The following is a 23,244-nucleotide window of genomic DNA, read 5'->3' on the forward strand; positions in this document are numbered from 1 at the left end:
CCATTCCTTTGTGATAGTTTTTCACACAGTAATAAATAACCACTACAATAGATGAACAGTGGTATTCTTCAGCAATGCAACATCAGAGGAATGTTTCTGAAATGCAAACAGGATCATATTTAAGCCATCACTGGCTTAAAAATCTCTACATGGTCTCTCACTGACTACAGACTAAAGCCCAAATACTTTAGCAGGATATAAAATATTTTCTTTAATCCAACCTCTATTCCCCCTGTCTAGTCGCATCTCTTAATATGGTCCATTCCCCTGACTTCTCTCTCTCTCTCCCTCCAAGCTCCAGCAGTATGCAAAACAAGTTACAAATTTTCTAAATGATCTACCCCCATCCCCTCCCAAAGGGGAGCATGTGATGCTCCCCTTGCCTAGAATACCTCATCACCTGCGCATACCCTCCTCTCCTAGCCTCTCTATAGAAGTCAGTTTGGGTGCAGTCTCCTTGACCCCCAGTTAGTTTGTGGCTTCTCCCAGGTTATCACAGAACTCTGCATATTTCTGTGTAGCAAGCCCTACCACGTATTCTAGTTGCTTGTTTGCTGCTTTTCCTGCTGACTTAGAGGCTATAAATGTTCCTTGAGGGAAGAAACTGAAGTTTGCTTATCTGAGTTTACGTGTCTTAAGTCCTGGCACAGAACTGGCGTTCAATAAACTTTTATTAACTGAGTGAATGCTAATAACATTGTATTCACTGGTCATAACTTTTCAAGGAAAGTTGTTCCTCACAAAATAATTTTCTGTAGTACAAGGTATCAAAGTGTACCATTAATGAAACTATGAATCTCTAAGATTCTCTAAATTTGGACACGTGGTATATATCCAGCTTACTTGTCAATATCTTGTTAACTTGCCACACAATACAAAACAAATCAATGTCTGTTGTTTCATTATTATATATTTCACAGTCTTTAAAAAGTTTTATTGTATCCTTGAAGTCATAAAACCAACAATTTATATCAACTCAAGCCAGACAATATCACAACTAAATTTAAGATAATTCACATTCAAATAAAAATGTCAGTATTCAAGTCTTAGTTTATTTAAGCTTTGATTTGAAAGGTTCTAAAACAATTTTGACTAGAAAAGAAAACAAATTGGTATTCTTTTTCTTTCTTAATAAAATATATATCCATATTTGTTAAATTTTTAGATTAAAGAAGAAAATGTTAATTTGATTGTTAAAAGCACCAAGGAGGAACTTTTTAAAAGTGACTCTTTAAAAACATCTTCAGAGTTGCTTGTATGGTATCTACAATGTCACTTTAACTTTTAAAACCCAATTTCAATATTAAAGTAATTTTATAAAGTTTCTTTCATTCAGCAAACAAAAGTATCTTTTATTATCAACCTGAAAAACTATAAATCAAATTGACTTTTAAAAGGCTAATTTTTATGGATCAGTTTTTCTTATATGTAACTAAAATAAAGGGGAGAACACCCCCAAATGACAAAACTATAAAATAATTTGTCCTAAAACTAATTTTTATACTGGAAATTTCTTGGCTACACATTAATTATGGTATTAGGGCAGTATTTTTAATCCTCATAAAATTAACAACATGGACTATGTTTTCTTTTGGTGTTCTATTTCATTCAAAAAGCAGATGTTAAATCTCCTGGGAAATCACCAAAATGAAAAGGATGACTTTATATCATTTTCATAAACTAATATTCACCAAAACACAAATGTTTATTACACAATAATAAAATGACACAAGTTTACAGTCAATTAGTTGAAGCGGACTGAGTGTAGCAGTTACAACAAATATCTTAAGCACAGTTCTCTAGTACAACACACTGCATTTCACCCTAGAGAAAGAATGCTGGCAAAGATCTCTACCACATGGAAACTGTTCTTAAAGCTGCTGGGCCCTGAAATTTTACTCAGCAGTTTGAAATCAAGCCATAGCTTTTCTCATTCACCCTCCCACTTGGGGCTAATGCACAGACATGAACATCTATTGAGGAAAACCACAAAAAACTTCAAAACAGCTACAACGGTAGGCTTACTTTTCATATATTATTTTAAATATTGTTTGTTAAAGTGTGACTCAGCTAATAGGCTTAAAAATGTAAAGGCCATCTCTGGTTTAAGTTTCAGTTACCTCAAACAATTAATTTTTAACAAGTACTTATGTATATCATTGCATAACTTTAACATCCACGCAGGCAAGAATAGGGTGCTGCAAAAGTCACAAATCCATTTTCATTGAAAATGAAATTATTCTTCATTTTCAACCTCTGGATTTTTGACAAACTGGCATCTATAATGCAGCATCAGCAACTCTGAGTGATTCTGTTTGAAGTTACTTAAGAAAAAGTCTGAAATGTGCACCCACCAGAGAAAATCCATTGATGAGCCTAAACGAATCTTTTCTATTACATTCCTCAAAGTTATTTGATTAAAGTTCGGTATTTCCTCCAGCCTGGAATACTATTCTTTCAGTTTTCATAGTTTAAATTAAAAATACAATACTATTAACTAAAAATTGTGATCACCTATTAAAATTACAAAACCAAGAAAATTAAAAACATATGGCTTTTCCTATATTCTGTACCACCTAAAGGTGTTAATGACTACTTTTCATAATGTTAAATTTAAGTTTTAAAACTTTTCTTGGAACTTGTTTCTGTTCATACCAATACAAATCAAGAGTTCTTATAAAGTAGCTAAGTTGAAATATGATATTTTTAACTCACATGAGACAGGATCTTGGGACTTCATTTTAACTATTTATACTACAGGTATCTTAAGAATATTTCAATTAAATATTAGTATGTCTGCTGAAGGCACTTAATTAAGAAACTTAAAATTATCAATCTTTCTTGAATTTCTGATAGAGAAGAAATAAAACTATTTTCTGAAACTATTTTTCAGAATGCTCACTGATACGTAATAACTGCTGGCATCTAATTAAAGATCACTAAGGGTTAAATATTGTTCTCTGGCCCTTACTGCGTACACCCTGCCAAAACATCCTCTAAGCTTTTAAATATTGCTTCGATGGTCTGAATTTTTATTTCCAGGGAAAAAGAGAGTTTTGTCCCACAGTCAGCAGGCCACTAGTTTATTAACTTCCAGTCACCTTGATTTTTGCTAAAATGAAGACTCTGCAGTCTACACTTCTCCTGTTACTGTTTGTGCCTCTGATAAAGCCAGCACCACCAGCTCAGCAGGACTCACGCATTATCTATGATTATGGAACAGACAATTTTGAAGAATCCATATTTAGCCAAGATTATGAGGATAAATACCTGGATGGAAAAAATATTAAGGTACTTTATTTCTACTCTAAATTTAGCTTCTAAAATACTGCCCATTTAAATGCATGTTTTTGTTTTTCCTGAATGTGTCTGGTAAGGTAAGGGGAAGGGAAAATCACTTTAAATGATTCAAATGAATTCATAATAATTGTCCCTAAGATTATATTTTTAGAGTATGTATGCTTTTCAAATTAATAAATGGTACCTATGGTAACCAAACATTATCTATAGTAACCAAAAAATAAAACTAAAGAAAACTAGACTTTAAGATGGTCTCTGACCAGTTGCAATTTATATATTAAGTAATATTACACAATGCCCTATATTTGCAACGTTGTGTTGCCTCAAAAATAAATGAGCAGAAATGTGTATATGGAGAAATAAAGATGAATTATCAGCTTAAGGTTATTATTATAGAAAACAATTTTAAGAAAATAAATAGAAGAGTACTGGTTATTTTGATATCAGTAGCATTCCACAATAATTTATATATGCCATCCACATACAGTACCAAAAACTGAAAACCTACTTGATATAGGACTTTCTTTTTAAATCAGTTTTAACAGTTTAGACCCTCTATCAATTTGTACCAAGTAACTGTAACTGTCATTGAGTTAACACCGCAGGGGTGACGTTATACCACATCATTCATTCCCCACCTTTATGGGCAAAGTAATTACTTGTGGTTTTCTTGACACACAGAAATGAATGCTGGATAAGGAAAAAGTTAATACAGCACATTAGTATCTGTTGCCCACTATGTATGACACATACACATACCCACTGGAAAATGAGAAATTCAGCCAAATATATAACAATACTGATTGTTTCAGAAGTTCTTCTCCACTATAAATTGGATGATAAAGACTGTAAGATTGACCAGTTACAACTGCTACTTTCTCTTTTCTTTTTTTGCAGGGGTACACGATGAGCAAATGTTAACACCACAGTTTCTTTCTTTCAGTTAATGCTTTTAATATGATAGCATTATTTTTGCCCATCACTAAGACACAAAGGATAGGTATTACTAATTATAGCTTCAAGTTAAAGAAAAAAAAAGCCCATCATAACATAGGCTATTGGCTCACTTGGATGATTTGAATCTATTAAAAACACTTTGAAGATTCCCTGATCCCTAAAGAGTTTAGAGATGATTTTTCTCTCTGCTTCTTCACTTTACAGGGCTTTAGAAGTTTCTTTATCTTACTATAAATGCAGGATTTAAGATATTTGTGGAGTGGAGTAGAATCCAACAGGACTTGATGTGCAAACACAGAGTAGAGGGAAAAAGTTCAACTACCCCACAAATGGGAGAATGAAGGTGAAGGACAGAGTCAGGAGTCAAGACCGATACTAAAATGGAACATGCTTACAAAGGACAGAAAGAATAGGATACCACATAACACACTGTAATCTAATGGCAGAAAACGTACTCTCCAACAATAGGAAAGAGAGGATTTAAATTATAGCTACTCCAATTTCCCCAGAATTAAAGGCCTACACCATTAGGTGTAAGGGTAGGTAAGGTAAGCTGGAATAAAAGGGCTCCAAGAGCCAGGGCTTAATGGAGGGATATAGGTAATTAAAGGGTCACCCCAAGAAGAGACCTAAAGACCTTAATCAGTAGTTTATACTTGTGACATGGCTGAAGCTCTAGTCTTGCTCAAAATGGTAGACTCTGAATGAGAAACTCAGCCCAGGCAAGACCTCTGAGGAATAGTTTCACCTCAGAAAAACTTTCATTCCAATTCAGGGAATTCTCACCCAGCTTTCATTTGGAATTTCAATAAGTTCAACATTTATTAAGCACCGAGTATAGCTACTGGAGATATAAAAATAAAAACACCCAGTTCTTTTACTCAAGGAGCTCATAGTCTAGAATAAAAACAAGCTAAAAAATACTTACATTGTAATTTAATAAATGATAAAATGGAAATATGTATGAAAGCCTAATGGAGCACAAAAGAAATGCCATTAATTGTAACTACAAGAAGTTGCCTGTGATCCCTCGGTTTTACAGTAACACAGACTTAATCAAGCTAGGTAACAAACTTTTATTTTTCCAATAGGAAAATGAAACTGTGATAATATCCAATGAGAAAAGTCTTCAATTACAAAAAGATGAGGCAATAACACCATTACCTCCCAGGAAAGAAAATGATGGTAAGTATCATCTAAATATTTTTCAAATGGATCCTTTATAAATAGCTATAATGGACTTTATTCCTTGTGGTAATCAAAAACTGACTCAAGATACAGTAAATACAAACAGTGGAATTTTGTTTCCAATGATAAAGTCAAACAGGTATACTGGGAGTGCACACCATTTGCCATCCCACATTATAAGTGACAAATGTGGAACGAGAACTTTTGAGAACAACCAACGCTTAGCCTCCACAAAGTGTGGTTTCTGTCCATATAAAATCTATTCAAGAAATTCTTTTTTTTTTTTTTTTTTGGCACGGAGTCTTGCTCTGCCGCCCAGGCTGGAGTGCAGTGGCCGGCTCTCAGCTCACTGCAAGCTCCGCCTCCCGGGTTCACGCCATTCTCCTGTCTCAGCCTCCCGAGTAGCTGGGACTACAGGTGCCCGCCTCGTCGCCCGGCTAGTTTTTTGTATTTTTTAGTAGAGACGGGGTTTCACCGTATTAGCCAGGATGGTCTCGATCTCCTGACCTCGTGATCCGCCCGTCTCGGCCTCCCAAAGTGCTGGGATTACAGGCTTGAGCCACCGCGCCCGGCCAAGAAATTCTTAATCAAGGATTATTTGCCAAATACAATGTACAGCCTCAGTATACAGTAAATATAATTACTGCCTTTAAGAAACTCACAGAACAGAAACATACATATACATCAATAATTATCATGTACATTTCAATTAAAACAATAGGAAACTTGTCATGAAATAACAAATTACAAGTCCTACTTAATAATTCCTGTGTATTGGTTTACTCTTACTCTATCACAGAACATTATTTCACCTGAAAACATGACACAAACCACATATTAATTTCTATATTGCTATAATAAAATGAAAATGAACCATAACAGAAAATAAAGCTTAAAAAATGAGAAGTATGATAGTAAAAATAGATTTGAATAAATTTAAAGACATCCCAGGCTGGGCGTGGTGGCTCACGCCTGTAATCCCAGTACTTTGGGAGGCTGAGGTGGGTGGATCACGAGGTCAGAAGTTCAAGACCAGTCTGGTCAAGATAGTGAAATCCTGTCTTTACTAAAAATACAAAAAATTAGCCAGGCGTGGTGGCGGGTGCCTGTAATCCCAGCTACTCGGGAAGCTGAGGCAGACAATTGCTTGAACCCGGGAGGCGGAGGTTGCGGTGAGCCAAGGTCACGCCACTGCACTCCAGCCTGGGCGACAGAGCGAGACTCCGTCTCAAAAAAACAAAAAAACAAAACAAAGAAACAAAAAACAAAAGACAGCCCTTGTTCTTGGATAGAATGACTCAAAATCAAAAAGATGTCAGTTCTTTCTAAATTTATAAATGTTAAACAATCCAACTAAAATTACCAATAAATTTTTTTATAAAGCTGGAAAAACGGATTCTAGAATTCCTATGGAACAACATGTAACAAATAGCAAGGGAAACAGTGAACAATGACAAGTACATGTAGGAATCAGATGTATTACACATTAAAATATATTATAAAACTCTAAAATGTGTGATACTGGTATATGAATAGACAAAAAGATCAATGAAATAGAATAGAAAGTCCAGAAACAGACAAAAATACACATGAAAATTGAGTACATACTAAAGGTACCAACCCAAATCACTGAAGCAAAAATGGTCTTTTAAAAAAATGGTGCTGGGAGAAAAAGCCATTTGAAGAGGGATACATTTAGATCCATATCTTACACAAAAAGAAACTCCAAATAGACTAGCAATCTGAATGTATAAAATGAAACCATACAAGTACTAGAAAATAATCTGGGTGCAGGGCACCTCAAAATCCAGAGGCAACAATAGAAAAGAACAATAAATTTGACCCTACAAATACCTGTGACAAAGTCAAAGGCAACTAAAAACTGTGAAAAATATTTGCAACATATACTACAGATAACTAATATAACTAAAGAGCTAACAGATAATATAACTAAAAATAAAGAGCTAGTATCTCTAATTTATAAAGTACTCTTAAAAATGAAGGAAAACAGATTAACCAAAAATCCACTGGAAAAATGACAATTCACGAGATAATTTAAATGATTTGACCCAAATAAATGTTCAATCTCACACAGAGACATACAAATTAAAATTACATTGAGATACCATTTTTAACCTACCTGATTGAAAAAGCTGAAGTATGACAACACATTAATATATTCCGTGAGCAAGGCTCTGGAGTAAGACACTCATACACGACAGCAGGAAGGCAAATCAGCACAATGCTTTTGGACAGGAACTTGGCAATATCCAACAAAATAAAAAATGCACTTACTTTTTGACATAAGAACCAACTTTGAGTGGTTTTTTTTTTTTTTTTTTTGAGACAGAGTCTCACTCTCAGGCTAGTGTGCAGCATTACGATCTCGGCTCATTGCAACCTCTGCCATTTGGGCTCAAGCGATTCTCTTGCCTCAGCCTCCCAAGTAGCTGAGATTATAGGCATGTGCATGCCAGGTTAATTTTTATATTTTTAGTAGAGACAGGTTTCACCATGTTGGTCAGGCTGATCTTGAACTCCTGACGTCAAGTGATCCTCCTGCCTCGGCCTCCCAAAGTGCTGGTATTACAGGCGTGAGCCACTGCGCCTAGCCAACTTTGAGAAATTTATCTTGATGATATACTCCAAAATAAAATACAAATGCAAAATCACTAAAGCATTGCATGCAATTGAAATAACTGAACTGCCCAAACACTGAAGAGTAGTTGAATAAACAAGGGTAAATCCAACAGAAGAGAATAGTATGCAGTTGTAAAAATGAATGAGGAAGATCTCTAAGAACTAACATGGAGTGATTTCCAGGATACACTATGTGAAAAAAAAACAAAGTGCAAAAGAATATCTATAATATGCCGTCTTTCACGTAAGAAAGAAAAGGATATAAGAAAATATTATGTATCTGCTTATTTCTGTGAAAATAAATACAGGCTAAAAAGAAATTGGGGGAGAGTGGATGGCAGTTCTCTGCATATACACTTTTTAATGTAGATTTAATTTTTAGAACAATGCTGTTTCGTACAGTCAAAAAACCAAATACATATATAAATGAAATCAACAAGAATAAGGTAAAAAGAATCCAAATTGGAATACAAACATAAAAACATAAACTTAATTATATTTCAAATTAATAACACACCAAAGGAGGAAAAAACTCTAAGTAACTGTTAAACACAGCATTTTGCCTATATACCTTCAGGCTAAGGACAAAAAAGAACTACAAACAAATACGAAGTTCCAGTGAGTAGGTTTGTTATGCACAGTGTTACGACTTAGCAATACTGGAACTACTTAATGAGTGTGCCAGAACTAAGTAAATATATTGTAAATAATGAGAGCCAGGTTCCTCACTGTCAGGGAAACATTACAAATATGGAAAGGCAGAAGGCTAGAAAGCATGCTGCGGAGTTGTTTTGGAATAGAAGATACTAGTATTAACTCAGGGTTTGTATATATAAAGAGATACAGAAATATAGAAATGTTTATCTGTTTATCTCTGTGTGTATACGTATACACATTAGTATATGTTATACATATGCATGTATATTGTATATGTTTATATCCATATATGGTGCATGTATGTGTATTATCTATGGAGAAAGAGACAAATAAACACACACATTTATTTCCTAGCTGTCTCTGCTGAAAGAGCCTAGAAGCAACATTGATCTCAATGGCAATGAGCACACTCAGCACCTACATCTTGGTTTCTAATACCATTCTCCACTAAAAGACACCAGTGGTGGCCCAGTGTGATAGCTCATGCCTGTAATATCAGCACTTTGGGAGGCCAAGGCAGGTGGATCACCTGAAGTTAGGAGTTTGAGACAAGCCTGGCCAACATGGTGAAACCCCGTCTCTACTAAAAATACAAAAAAAAAAAAAAAAAAAAATTAGCTGGGCATGGTGGCACATGTCTGTAATCTCAGATACTTAGGAGGCTGAGGTAGGAGCATCACTTGAACTCAAGAGGCAGAGCTGCAGTGAGACGAGATTGCGCCATTGCACTCCAGCCTGGGTGACAGAGCAAAACTCTGTCTCAAAAACAAATGAACAAACCAAAAAAAACCCAATGCTTTCTGAAGAGATAGCTGATTTCAGGGTTGGGCAGGAAAAATGCAAGGTTAGTTTGGGACACCTTGCTATGTTAGAAAATAAGGAAGTTCTCAAAGAATAATGGGGGAATTTATTTATTTTTTTTGAGACAGGGTCTTGCTCTGTTACCCAGGCTGAAGTACAGTGGCATGATCATGGCTCACTGCAGTCTTGACCTCCTGGGCTCCAGCAATCCTCCTGCCTCAGCCTCCCAAGTAGCTGGGACTACAGGCATGTGCCACCACACCTGGCTCATTTTTGTATTTTTTGTAGAGATGAGGTTTCATCATGTTGCCCAGGTTGGTCTCAAACTCCTAGACTCAAATGATCCGCCCACTTCGGCCTCCAAAAGTGCCGAGATTACACACGTGAGACACTGCATCCAGCCTCCCGACAAAATGTTTTTAAATCCATCAAAACATATGAAAGAAATAGATATAAAAGACGTTTATGGGAAGGCCAAGGCGAGAGGACTGCTTGACCTCAGGAGTTTGAGACCAGCTTGGGCAACATAGTGACACCATGTCCCTACAAAAATTTTAACCAAGAAAAAGCCAGGTGTGGTGGCACAAACCTGTAGTCCCAGTTACTTGAGAGGCTGAGGCAGGAGGATCACTTGAGCCCAGGAGGTCAAGGTTTGCAGTGAACCATGATCATGCAACTGTACTCCACCCTGGGTGACTGCGTGAGATCTTGTCTCAAAAAAAAAAAAAAAAAAAAAAGGACGTAAGACCTGTACACTGAAATCTAGATAATGCTGCTAAAAGAAATTAAGGAAGACCTACATATGAGGAGAAATGTATTATGTTCGAGGTCTGGAAGACTCAATATCATTAAGATGTCAGTTTTCCCCAAATTTAGAAATTCAACACAGTCTCAATCAAAATCCTAATAGGTTTTTTTGTTTGTTTAATTAACAAACTGATTCTAAAATATATATAAAAATATAAAGGACCTAGAATAGTCTAAACTACATTGAAGAAGAAGAAAGTGGCAGGATTTATACTAACAAGACTATTATAAAGGTACAAGAATCAAGACACTGCAGTATTGGCATAAAAATGTTAAAGTGGATCAAGAGAACAAAATAGAATCCAGAAACAGGCTAGCATGAAGTAACCAACTAGTTCTTGACAATGTGACAACACAATTCAATGAGGAAAGAATAATCTTTTTCAAAAATGGTGCTGAAAGAACCAGACAACTGTAGGAAAATTTTTCAAAAAAGAATCTTAACCCTTCCTGGCACCATATATAAAAATTAGCCCAAAGTATACCCTATACCTAAAGGTAAAGATCTTAAGCTATACAACTTCTAGAATAAAATAAAGTGTCAAATCTTGGTGGTCGGCAAACATTTCCTAAATACAACAGAGAAGCCATGAATTATAAAGGAACCAACTGTTCTTCATTGAAATTTAAAATGTTTCATTTTCAAAAGGAAAACTAGTAAGAGGAAAAAAAAAAAAAAAAAAGACAAGTCATCAAAGAAAATATAGGGATGCCAAACAAGGACATGAAAAGATGCTAACATCATTGGTTATCAGAGAATGCAAATTAAAACACAATGAGATACTATAACATGCCCTACATTTCAATTGCTAAAATTAAAAAGACTGACCATACCAAATTTTGGCAAGGATGTGGAGCAGCTGGAACTCTCATATGCCGCTGGTAGGAATGTAAAATGGCACAGTCCTTTGGAAAATAATTTGACACTTTCTTCAAAAGATAAAACATACATTTATAATAAGACCCAGACATTCCACTCCTTAGGTACTTACCCAAGAGAAATGAAAGCATTAAGTCCACACAAACTTACACATAAATTTCTTTGAAATAGTGAAAACCTGGAAATAACCCAATGTCCATACGAAATGACCATGTAAATTGTATATACTGAGACAATTGAATACTACTGAGTAATAAAGAAGAATGAACTACTGATACAGATTGAAACTCAAAATAATAATGCAGAGTAAAAGAAGCCAGAAAAGCGGGTAGATACTACATGATTCTTTTACTATAAAATTCTCTTAAATGCAAACTAATGTATACTGACCAAAAGCAGGTCAGTCATTGCTCGAGGACAAGAGTGGGAGGGAGAGATTACCAAAGGGCAGGAGAAAACTTTTTGGAGTGACAGGTATGTTAATTAACTCACTTGCAGTGAAGGTTTCATGGGGGTATACATATGTAAAAATCATATATTTTGTACAATTTAAATACATGCAATTAATTGTAAGTCAACTGACCACAAAAAGCTGTAGCAGGAAAAAAAGCTTGAAAGGGCACTCACTGCCTAATCTGTGACGATTTGATTATTAAAATAAACATGGATTATGACTCATGGGACACAATTCATGTTGATATGAAAATATCAATTAAAATTTCAAAAAATAGGCTGGGCACGGTGGCTCACACCTGTAATCCTAGCACTTTGGGAGGCCGAGGCGGGTAGATCACCTGAGGTCAGGAGTTCGAAACCAGCCTGGCCAACATGGTGAAACCCAGTCTCTAGGCCAACATGGTGAAACCCAGTCTCTACTAAAAATACAAAAAAATTAGCCGGGCATGGTGGCACATGCCTGTAATCCCAGATACTTGGGAGGCTGAGGCAGAACTGCTTGAACCTGGGAGGCGGAGACTGCAGTGAGCCAAGATCACGCCACTGCACTCCAGCCTGGGTGACAGAGCAAGACTTCGTCTCAGAAAAAAATAAAAAAATTCAAAAAATAAAATTTGGCATGTTTATTTAATATATTTAAAATATATCAAAATAGGTCAGGTGTGGTGGCTCACGTCTGTAATCCCAGCACTTCGGGAGACAGAGGCAGGCAGATCACTTGATGTAATGTTTGAGACCAGCCTGGCCAACATGGTGAAAATTTGTCTATACTAAAAATTCAAAAAAATAAAAAAATAGCCATGTGTGGTGGCATACGCCAGTAATCCCAGCTACTCAGGAGCTGAGGCACAAGAATCACTTGAACTGGGGAGGTGGAGGTTGCAGTGAGCCAAAATCACACCACTACACTCCAGCCTGAGCAACACGGCAAGACTCTGTCTCAAAAATAAGTAAGTAAATAAATAATAAAATATATCAAAATATATAAAACAAGTTCATATTGATATAAAAAAATAAGAAGAGAGTGCCAACTAACAAATGTAGAAGGAATGATGGAATTAGACAATCACTATTTGGTTACTCACAAATGATTCAGGTAAGAATCATCAATGGATGCTAAAACTAGCATATGAAAGTACAATGTCACATCAGACATTTAGATTCTCAAAGTACTTCTCCAGAATTACTTACTAGTTATGAAGTGAAAAATATTAACTCACTCAGTGAGCAACATGGCACACACTACGTGAAACAAGTGACCAAAGATATTATCAGGAATGGGATAAACAGGTATCATGTGCTTTTGGACACACAGCACTGAGGATCCATGGTACTCCTGCCAAAAATGAGAAACCTCTGTCAACTGAAAGGCATTCTGCAGAATAAATGCCCTGAAAAATAAAACTAAAGAAAAAAAAAAAGCTCTACACTTTTCAAAAACAGAAAAAGGTATAAAAAACAAACATTAAGAAATGTTCCAAGAGGCATGACAAGTAAATGTAATAAATGACTTGGGGTGCTAAGGGATCCAAACAGTGCCTACGATTACTCATTTTCAAGTTAATGGTTTCCTTAACTAGTGGTTACTAAAATCTAGCTACTGTCACAAATCTGAAATATGTTTCTCACACATCAAACTTAATAAATCAAGCTCATGTTTACCTTAACTCCCACTTTGTAAATTTTTTTGGTTTTCAAATAAGGAAATGTAACTGTCAATCAATTCAACAATTAAGCAATCACCAGTAAAACAAAATAAAAAGAGATTCTCAAACAATATTCTGGTGAATTATCAAGACAACATAGGTAACGAGTTACCATGACTTTCTTATGATTCTGTAAAACATCTCTTCAAATTAGTAATAGCATTCATAATAGCAATAATTTTACTACTAGAGGCGAAATATTTTCAAACTATTGTTCATATTTTTACGATTTTATTTCCCAATTTAGAAATGCCCACGTGTCTGCTGTGTGTTTGTTTAAGTGGCTCTGTATACTGTGAAGAAGTTGACATTGATGCTGTACCACCCTTGCCAAAGGAATCAGCCTATCTTTACGCACGATTCAACAAAATTAAAAAGCTGACTGCCAAAGATTTTGCAGACATACGTAAGTTAAACTGGAATATGATTATTAGTATTTAACTCATATAAATACAAGTTTCTATATAGTTGCTGCCTATCACATATAGGTTTGTCACTTGGACTATATAAACATCAAACATGTTTCACAAAAGCCCATTCATTTGTTGGTGAATCATCTTTCCACTTAGACTCTGTGACCTTTGTTTACTGGTGACCTCACTGTCTATGACGACAGCCCATCTAACACATGGGCAATTATATCTTCTCAACCCCAATACTTCAAGATCCCTTGCTTCCGACACTGAGCAACACCAATATAACTGGGATGCTTTTCCAACCACAATGTTTTATTTCCTAATTGCACTATAAAAACACAGAAACTGCTTTTTCTTACTTTAACTAATGGTTCTTAAACCTGGCTGCATATTTAAAATATCTTGGGAAGTGTTTTTTTTTTTCTTCCCCCACCCCGAGATGGAGTCTTGCTCTGTCACCCAGGCTGGAGTGCAGTGGCATGATCTCGGCTCACTGCAACCTCTGTCTCCCAGGTTTAAGTGGTTCTCCTGTCTCAGCCTCTGGAGTAGCTGAGGTGCGTGCCACCACACCTGGCTAATATTTGTATTTTTAGTAGACATGGGGTTTCACCATGTTGGCCAGGCTAGTCTCGAACTCCTGACCTTGTGATCCACCCGCCTAGGCCTCCCAAAGTGCTGGGATTACAGGCATGAGCCACTGCGCCCGGCAGGGAAGTATTTTTTAAATACTGATACTAGGTCCTACTTCCCAGGGGTTGTAATTCAGATCTGGGGTAGGGCCCAGGCAACATCATTAAAAACAAACTCCTTGGATGATTCTAATATGGAAATAGTGTTGAGAACAGTGGAATTTAATTCCTTACCAGGTCATTATCAATCTTGAACTTCTAGCAAACCTTAACTCAATTAGAGTGTTGCCATAAGCACACCGGAATCCTCCATTTCTGCAGCACCAAATCCCAGTCCTAGATAACTAATTTCTTGTCAGTTTTCTAGACTCCTAATATTGTCAAGAGTTCTGAAAAAAAAATCACACCAAGAAATGCATACTGGCCCCACTACGCATTTATGAGATGAACCATAACCAGAGTCATGCTGCCACTGATAGCTCCCAAATGTGGACTGAAGTATAGTTGATCCTCGTTATTTGTGGATACCGTATTTGTGAATACCCACTTGCTAAAATTTATTTATAATCCCAAAATTAATACACATGGTGCTTTCATGGTCATTCTCAGACACGCTCAGAGTGGCAAAAAATTTGAATTACTTGACATGCACATTCCCATCTGAGGTTGAACAAGGTAACACTGTCTTCTGTTCTGGTTTTCATACTGTAAATAAATGCCCTGTTCACAGTCTATTTAATGACATGTTTTCCACATTTTTGTGCTTTGTGTTTATGATTTTGCTGTTTATTGAGTTTTGTTTTTTTGGGAGGTGTTTTTGTTTGAGACAGGGTCTCGCTCTGTCGCCCAGGCTGGAGTGCAGGGGTGTGATCTTGGCTAAATGCAGCCTCTGCCTCCTGGGTTCAAGGGATTCTTATCCCTCAGCCTCCCAAGTAGCTGTGACTACAGGCATATGCCACCACACCTGGCTAATTTTTTTATTGTACTTTTAATAGAGATGAGGTTGTGCTATGTTGGCCAGGCTGGTCTCGAACTCCTGACCTCAAGTGATCCGCCCACCTTGGCCGCCCAAAGTGCTGGGATCACAGGCACCTGGCCTGATTTTGCTGTTTAACATGACCCAACACATGGTGCTGAAGTGATGTCTAACATCCCCACGCACAAAAAGGCTGTGACATGCCTACAGGGAAAATATGTTAGATAAGGTTTGTTCAGGCATACTGAGTTACACTGCAATATTAATGATTCAATAATATATATTAAGCCAAGGGTCCTTAAGCAAAAACACATAAAGTTACGTACTAATTAGTTGATGGAAATGTGTGACCAGAGGCTCACAGGAACATAACCCTGTATTTCTCCTAGGAATAATGGTTCAGTATTTACACATTCAGCACTTGTGGTAATTGTATAGAACACGATTCCTGTGAATAAGAAACAACTGTATTTCCTAATTATCCCAGATATAAGTGATGCACACACAAGTACACACACACACACACTGAATTTCTCTCTCAATCTGTGTCACTTTAACAAATCAGGGAACATCTTTGTCTTTGTTGTTGTTAAGCGATAAGGCATAGAGAGATTAAGATTTAGATAACATACTCAGAATCACAACGCAACATGCCAGCAAAAAAATCAAAAAATATTACATGATTCCAATCAAATGTAATGCTTACTTTCCATGATTTGAAACAAGAATTTCTTTCAAACTGCCTGACCATCCCGAGGAATTTGAACAGAGAAAGATGAAAAGACCACTTTCAAACCTGAGATTCTAGGACTCCAGCCAGAAAGGGCATCAACTTCAGGCACAAAGAGGTGTTCAGTGATCATTCCACAAAACTTTACTGGGCTATGAATTGTAAACACTCTACCAGGCACTAAAAATGAAAGATGCTTGAGTGATCTGTTAAACGCTTTTCTTCAGTCCATACAATAAGAATTTTACTTATTTAGTTTTTTGTATATTTTTCCCTCTAGCTAACTTAAGAAGACTCGATTTTACGGGAAATTTGATAGAAGATATAGAAGATGGTACTTTTTCAAAACTTTCTCTGTTAGAAGAACTTTCACTTGCTGAAAATCAACTACTAAAACTTCCAGTTCTTCCTCCCAAACTCACTTTATTTAATGCAAAATACAACAAAATCAAGAGTAGGGGAATCAAAGCAAATGCATTCAAAGTAAGTATTTTATAGTAAAACTAAGCATAGTATGAGTGACAATATGATAGATAAAAGAGAAACTTTGGTCTAGAATTGTATTTTGATTACACTTAAAAACTATTTTGATTTAATAAATGAAGGCATTATTTACACAATAAATAACCATGCTATTAGGCTCATTCAGCTTAGCTTATACCCATATCTCAGCTAAAATACATAACCTTTATTTTATTTCATGGGACTATTTTTGTTTCTCATTTTTTCACTTGTTCACACAGCAAATATTTATTTAGACAGACATGGTTGGCCCCCTCATGGCACTTACAGTCTACAAAAGCTCAAAATGGGACATTCCTGTGTTTCTTTTTCCTCACAATGTCAGCAAATTATAAATACCAGAAAAAAATAAAGATCCAAAAGTAAATACTGAATTTAACTTTTCATATTTAAAAATATTAGACTATGAAATTCTATAGGGAGATGTTCCTTTGAATTTCATGATAGCATGTAATACAAAATTTTTTATGTAGTAAGAATTAAATACATTTCTTTTTTTTTTTTTTTGAGACGGAGTCTTGTTCTGTCGCCTGGGCTGGAGTGCAGTGGCCGGATCTCAGCTCACTGCAAGCTCCGCCTCCCGGGTTCACGCCATTCTCCTGCCTCAGCCTCCTGAGTAGCTGGGACTACAGGTGCCCGCCACCTCACCCGGCTAGTTTTTTTTTGTATTTTTTAGTAGAGACGGGGTTTCACCGTGTTAGCCAGGATGGTCTCGATCTCCTGACCTCGTGATCCACCCGTCTCGGCCTCCCAAAGTGCTGGGATTACAGGCTTGAGCCACCACGCCCGGCCAGAATTAAATACATTTCTTAATTTAACAATTCAAGGAAATATTATGTAGGAAAAAGGTAAGGTAATCTACTTCGGTTTAGGTAGACAATTTGTCTCAAAATGCATGGTCTACAGAAGCAATCACTTTAGCCCAGGATTTCCATAGCTCTGATGTAATCATTCCCCAGATAAAATGATGATCATGCCACTCCTGGTAACAGACATAACCTTATTCAAAAGGCAAGGTTTCTTGCTTCTAAAGGTAGCCTCAGAAAGGACCTAAAACTATCAAATATTCATTATCATAAAGTTTATGATAATCACACACAAGTAAATTCTGTTAAAAATGTACAATCTGTTAGAAAGTATAGAAATAGTCCATTTTTTCATTTTTCATTACAATTAAGGTATCTTTTTTCAACTTTAACGGACATTTTAAAGCTACATAAGAGTTCGTCTGCTATTTCTTATAAGGAACTCAGAAGTTAAGCGACTCTTAGGGGACTTTTTAAAAGCAGATACACCTTTTTTTTTTTTTTTTGAGATGGAGTCTTGCTGTCGCCCAGGCTGGACTGCAGTGGCGTGATCTTGGCTTACTGCAACCTCCGCCTCCCAGGTTTGAGCAATTCTCCTGCTTCAGCCTCCCAAGTGGCTGGGACTACAGGCATGCACCACCACGCCCGGCTAATTTTTGTACTTTTAGTAGAGATGGGAGTTGGGCCAGGCTGGTCTCGAACTCCTGACCTCAGGTGATCCGCCCACCTTGGCCTCCCAAAGTGCTAGGATTATAGGCATGAGCCACCGTGCCTGGCCTTTTTTTTGTTTTAAAGTTGTAATTTGAAAATATTAGGCCAGGCGCGGTGGCTCAAGCCTGTAATCCCAGCACTTTGGGAGGCCGAGACGGGCGGATCACGAGGTCAAGAGATCGAGACCATCCTGGCTAACATGGTGAAATCCCCGTCTCTACTAAAAAATACAAAAAACTAGCCGGGAGAGGTGGCGGGCGCCTGTAGTCCCAGCTACTCGGGAGGCTGAGGCAGGAGAATGGCATAAACCCGGGAGGCAGAGCTTGCAGTGAGCTGAGACCCGGCCACTGCACTCCAGCCTGGGCGACAGAGCGAGACTCCGTCTCAAAAAAAAAAAAGAAAATATTAATTTGAGTTGGTCACTCTTTGAATAACAGACATGTTAAAAATCTATAAAAGCTGATCAGGCCAGGTTCAATGACCCACGCCTGTAATCCCAGCACTTTAGGAGGCTGAGGCAGGCGGATCACTTGAGGTCAGGAGTTCAGGACCAGCCCGGCCAACATGGTGAAACTCTGTCTCTACTAAAAATACAAAAATTACCCAGGCATGGTAGTGGGCGCCTGTAATCCCAGCTACTTGGGAGGCTGAGGCACGAGAATCACTTGAACCTGGGAGGCAGAGGTTGCACTGAGCTGCTGAGATTGCACCACTGCACTCCAGCCTGGGCCACAAAGCAAGACTCAGTCTCAAAAAAAAAAAAAAGGAGTTGATCAACATTTCACAAAAAGAACATTTGAATATTCTGGGGTTTACACAGGAATTACAGAAGGGATTTATGACAAGTTGGTATGAAAATATACTTGGCTAGGCACGGTGGCTCATGCCTGTAATCCTAGCACTTTGGGGAGCTGAGGCGGGCGGACTGCCTGAGCTCAGGAGTTTGAGAGCAGCCTGAGCAACACGGTGAAACCCTGTCTCTACTAAAATACAAAAAAATTAGCCCGGTGTGGTGGTGGGCACCTGTAGTCCCAGCTACTTGGGAGGCTAAGGCAGGAGAATTGCTTGAACCTGGGAGGTGGAGGTTGCAGTGAGCCGAGATCACACCACTGCTCTACAGCTTGGGCAATAGAGCGAGACTCCATCTCTAAAAAAAAAAAGAAAAGAAAATAATAAACTCAGCTGCCCTGTAGTTTTGTTTAATGTCCTAGACTGCTACAGTCACTAGTAGAATTAGGTTATTCTAACTCATGTAAATGAGACTCACTGGGAAGACCAGAGCTTAATGCCCATATGGTGGAAGGGTAGGATGCTTAAGAAAGTATTAAAATAGCAACACAGAAAAGAATTAGCAAAATCTAGCACAGGATGCATATTGAAGATAAAGTAAAAGAGTAATATTAGGGGAAATTACAATTACACACAATAATGGGTTACTGATCATGAAGAATAATCCAACATTAAGCCTTTAGGGAAAAAAACCTGCATCAAGCTGTTTACTAAACTGCTTTGGGAAACATCTTGCTAAGCACACACTTTTTTTTTTCTTTCTTGAGATGGAGTCTCGTTCTGTGGCCCAGGCTGGAGCATAGTGGCACAATCTCTGCTCACTGCAACCTCCGCCCCCTGGGTTCAAGCAATTCTCTTGCCTCACTTAGGCTCCCTAGTAGCTGGGATTACAGGCATGCACTACCACACCTGGTTAATTTTTGTATTTTTAGTAGAAAAGGGATTTCGCCATGTTGGCCAGGTTGGTCTCGAACTCCTGACCTCAACCACCTGCACTGGCCTCCCAAAAATTGGGATTATGGGCATGAAGCACCACACCTGGCTAAGCACACACATTTCTTTTTTTTTTTTCTTTTTGAGACAGAGTCTCACTGTCGCCGAGGCTGGAGTGCAGTGGTGCGATCTGGGCTCACTGCAAACTCCGCCTCCTGGGTTCACACCATTCTGCTGCCTCAGCCTCCCTAGGAGCTGGGACTACAGGCCCCTGCCACCACATCTGGCTAATTTTTAAAATGTTTTTAGGCCAGGCGCGGTGGCTCATGCCTGTAATCCCAGCACTCTGGGAGGCTGAGGCAGGCAGATCACGAGGTCAGGGGATCGAGACCACCTAACACGGTGAAACCCTGTCTCTACTAAAAAAATACAAGCACACACATTTCTAAGGAGTAATCACTTAGCTAGAAATTGGTGGAACTGAGATGGGAAACTCCAGAGGTACAGAAGAGGGTATGGCAGCACCAGGGTCAAAATTCAATCCCACGTAGGAACTCATCTCATTAGCTCCTATCAAGACAAACCCAAAGCATACCAGAAGCTGGCATTGGAGCTGGATATGCAGAGATCAGATGAATGGACAGAAACGTGGGGTATGTGGCAGAGCTCCACTGGCCATCACACAGGATCAAAATACACTACACGTGAAGCCAGAAAAAACCCCAACAAGAAACTAGTATATGAACAATTGATACAACCGATGTATTTATATCAATATGTAAGTCTGTCTATATAGACACATACTCATATGCACATACATATTGCTTGAATCCTGTGAAAGAATGTACAGAACCTCAATAACACTCACATGAAATTTTTCTTATAGAAACTGAATAACCTCACTTTCCTCTACTTGGACCATAATGCCCTGGAATCCGTGCCTCTTAATTTACCAGAAAGTCTACGTGTAATTCACCTTCAGGTATGATGGTTCCTTTCACAATATCTGACTCTAATTACCTATGAGTCAAAATCCTGTGACTCATTGGGAACCTCACTTATTCACATAGAAAGTTTGGTTACATCACTGTGGTAGTGTGATAGTTGAATGCCTGCCTATCAAAAAGACTAGGCTCACGAACTTTCTTCCCAGAAGTCCAGATTCCATCGAGAGTATAACAAGTAGACCCGCACAGTAGGTGTGAAGTCTGCTCTTGATTGTATTTGTCTCCAGGTGTACATTTGAGTATTTCCTAATTAATTTGACACAAGGATTTGAAGTGAGGGGGCACTCACACCTCTGACTTAGATTTCCTTTACCTATTATATAGCATATGAACGGTTGATTTCAGATTTCTGAACAATTTTTTCCTCTTTTTTTTTCAGTTTAACAACATAGCTTCAATTACAGATGACACATTCTGCAAGGCTAATGACACCAGTTACATCCGGGACCGCATTGAAGAGATACGCCTGGAGGGCAATCCAGTTGTCCTGGGAAAGCATCCAAACAGTTTCATTTGCTTAAAAAGATTACCGATAGGGTCATACTTTTAACCTCTATCAGTACAACATATAAACTAAAGTACACATACATTTATAGTCTGTCTCAACAATGTGTAAAGGAACTTAAGTATTGGTTTAATATTAACTTTGTATCCCATTTAGAAGGAATTTGATATTTTAAGCAAGGATGTTAAAAATCTTACATATAATAAGTAAAAAGTAAGACTAAACGTCTATGTTCAAAACAAAGTAATATGAAAGTATTTAAACAGCATTACAAAATCCTAGTTTATACTAGACTACCATTTAAAAATCATGTTTTTATATAAATGCCCAAATTTGAGATGCATTATTCCTATTACTAATGATGTAAGTAAGAGGATAAATCCAAGAAACTTTCAACTCTTTGTCTTTCCTGGCCTTTACCGGATCCCAAAAGCATTTAAGGTACGTGTTCCAGAAACTTTGAAAAGCTAAATGTTTCCCATGATCACTCATTCTTCTTTTATGATTCATACATTATTCCCTATAAAGTAAGAACTTTGTTTTCCTCCTATCAAGGCAGCTATTTTATTAAATTTTCACTTAGTCTGAGAAATAGGGGATAGTCTCATATTTAGGAAAGCTTTCCAAATAAAATAAATGTTATTCTCTGATAAAAAGCTAATACAGAAATGTTCAAGTTATTTTACTTTCTGGTCACACAGTTAATGTCTTCAGTAAAATATTTTCTTTATGTAAATATTAACACTCTAAGTCTACCAAAAAAAGTTTTAAAGTCAAGCAGGCCAAAACCAATACGCTTATAAGAAATAATGAAAAGTTCATCCATTTCCGAGAGGGTAACCATAAAGTTCTCTATGGTAAAGTCTTTCAAATATGAGATAACTGCAAAATATTTTCCTTTTATACTATAGAAATGAGAATCTCATCAATAAATTAGTTCAAACATAAGATGAAAACAGAATATTCTGTGGTACTAGTGCACACTACCTTCCCACCCATACACATCCACGTTCACTGTAACACAGTGAATATCCACAATCAAGCTTCTGAGTAACTTTCTGATTACTCATGATAAACTGATTACTCATGATAAACCTAAGTCAGATAAACTGATATGACTAACTGCAAGAATCAAATCTTCTGAGAGTAATAGTTTATGATGACTCAGTGCTGCCAGAGTAAAGTTTCTAAAATAACATTCCTCTCGCTTGTACCCCACTAAAAGTATTAGTCTACGCATTGCATTGAAGTTAAACACAAAATTATCAGTGTTTTAGAAACATGAGTCTGGACTGTGTAAATAAAAGTACAAACATTATTTCCATCATAAAGTATGTATTGAAATCAAGTTGTCTCTGTGTGCTATTCCCAGAATACATACTTATTTCTATTTTTAAGCATTTGCTTCTGTTTTTTTTCCCTACCTAGAATGTCAGATGTTTTTCAATTATCTCCCCATTTGTCAGTTCACCTGAAGATAACATTTTTTACTAAAGCATCTGAGATCTAAGACTACAATTATTATTCTAACAATGATTATTAGCTCGTTCACTTATTTTGATAACTAATGATCACAACTATTATACTACTTTCTCATTATTTTGTGTGCATGCCTCATTTCCCTGTGACTTAAACCTCACTGAGAGCGCAAAATGCAGCTTTATACTTTATACTTTCAATTGCCTAGCACGATAGTGAGCACATTTGAATTGAATAGACAATAAATATTGCAAAATAAAATCCATCTAAATAGAAGGGTTCTGTTTTATTTGGAAAAATTGACTCTTTAAACTGTCATAATCTTGAATGTTTGTCATCTTTCTAGTTT

General features: G+C 37.2%; 2 protein-coding genes across 3 annotated transcripts in view; one reads left to right on the forward strand and one right to left on the reverse strand.

Moving 5' to 3' along the window:
* The window catches only part of CENPP (centromere protein P), a 286,574-nt gene that overhangs the window by 199,785 nt on the left and 63,545 nt on the right, over window positions 1–23,244 (reverse strand). The gene's annotated exons all lie outside the window — the stretch shown is intronic.
* OGN (osteoglycin) lies at window positions 1,820–23,171 on the forward strand. The gene is made up of 7 exons (XM_033236780.1): window positions 1,820–2,015; window positions 3,043–3,291; window positions 5,349–5,442; window positions 13,640–13,798; window positions 16,424–16,626; window positions 20,791–20,886; window positions 21,291–23,171. Exons 2-7 carry the CDS (start codon window positions 3,118–3,120, stop codon window positions 21,459–21,461), a joined length of 897 nt encoding a protein of 298 aa, XP_033092671.1. The 5' UTR covers window positions 1,820–2,015; window positions 3,043–3,117; the 3' UTR covers window positions 21,462–23,171.

The sequence above is a fragment of the Trachypithecus francoisi genome, unplaced genomic scaffold (genome assembly GCF_009764315.1).
Source record: "Trachypithecus francoisi isolate TF-2019V2 unplaced genomic scaffold, Tfra_2.0 Lachesis_group16, whole genome shotgun sequence".
Classification (NCBI taxonomy): domain Eukaryota; kingdom Metazoa; phylum Chordata; class Mammalia; order Primates; family Cercopithecidae; genus Trachypithecus; species Trachypithecus francoisi.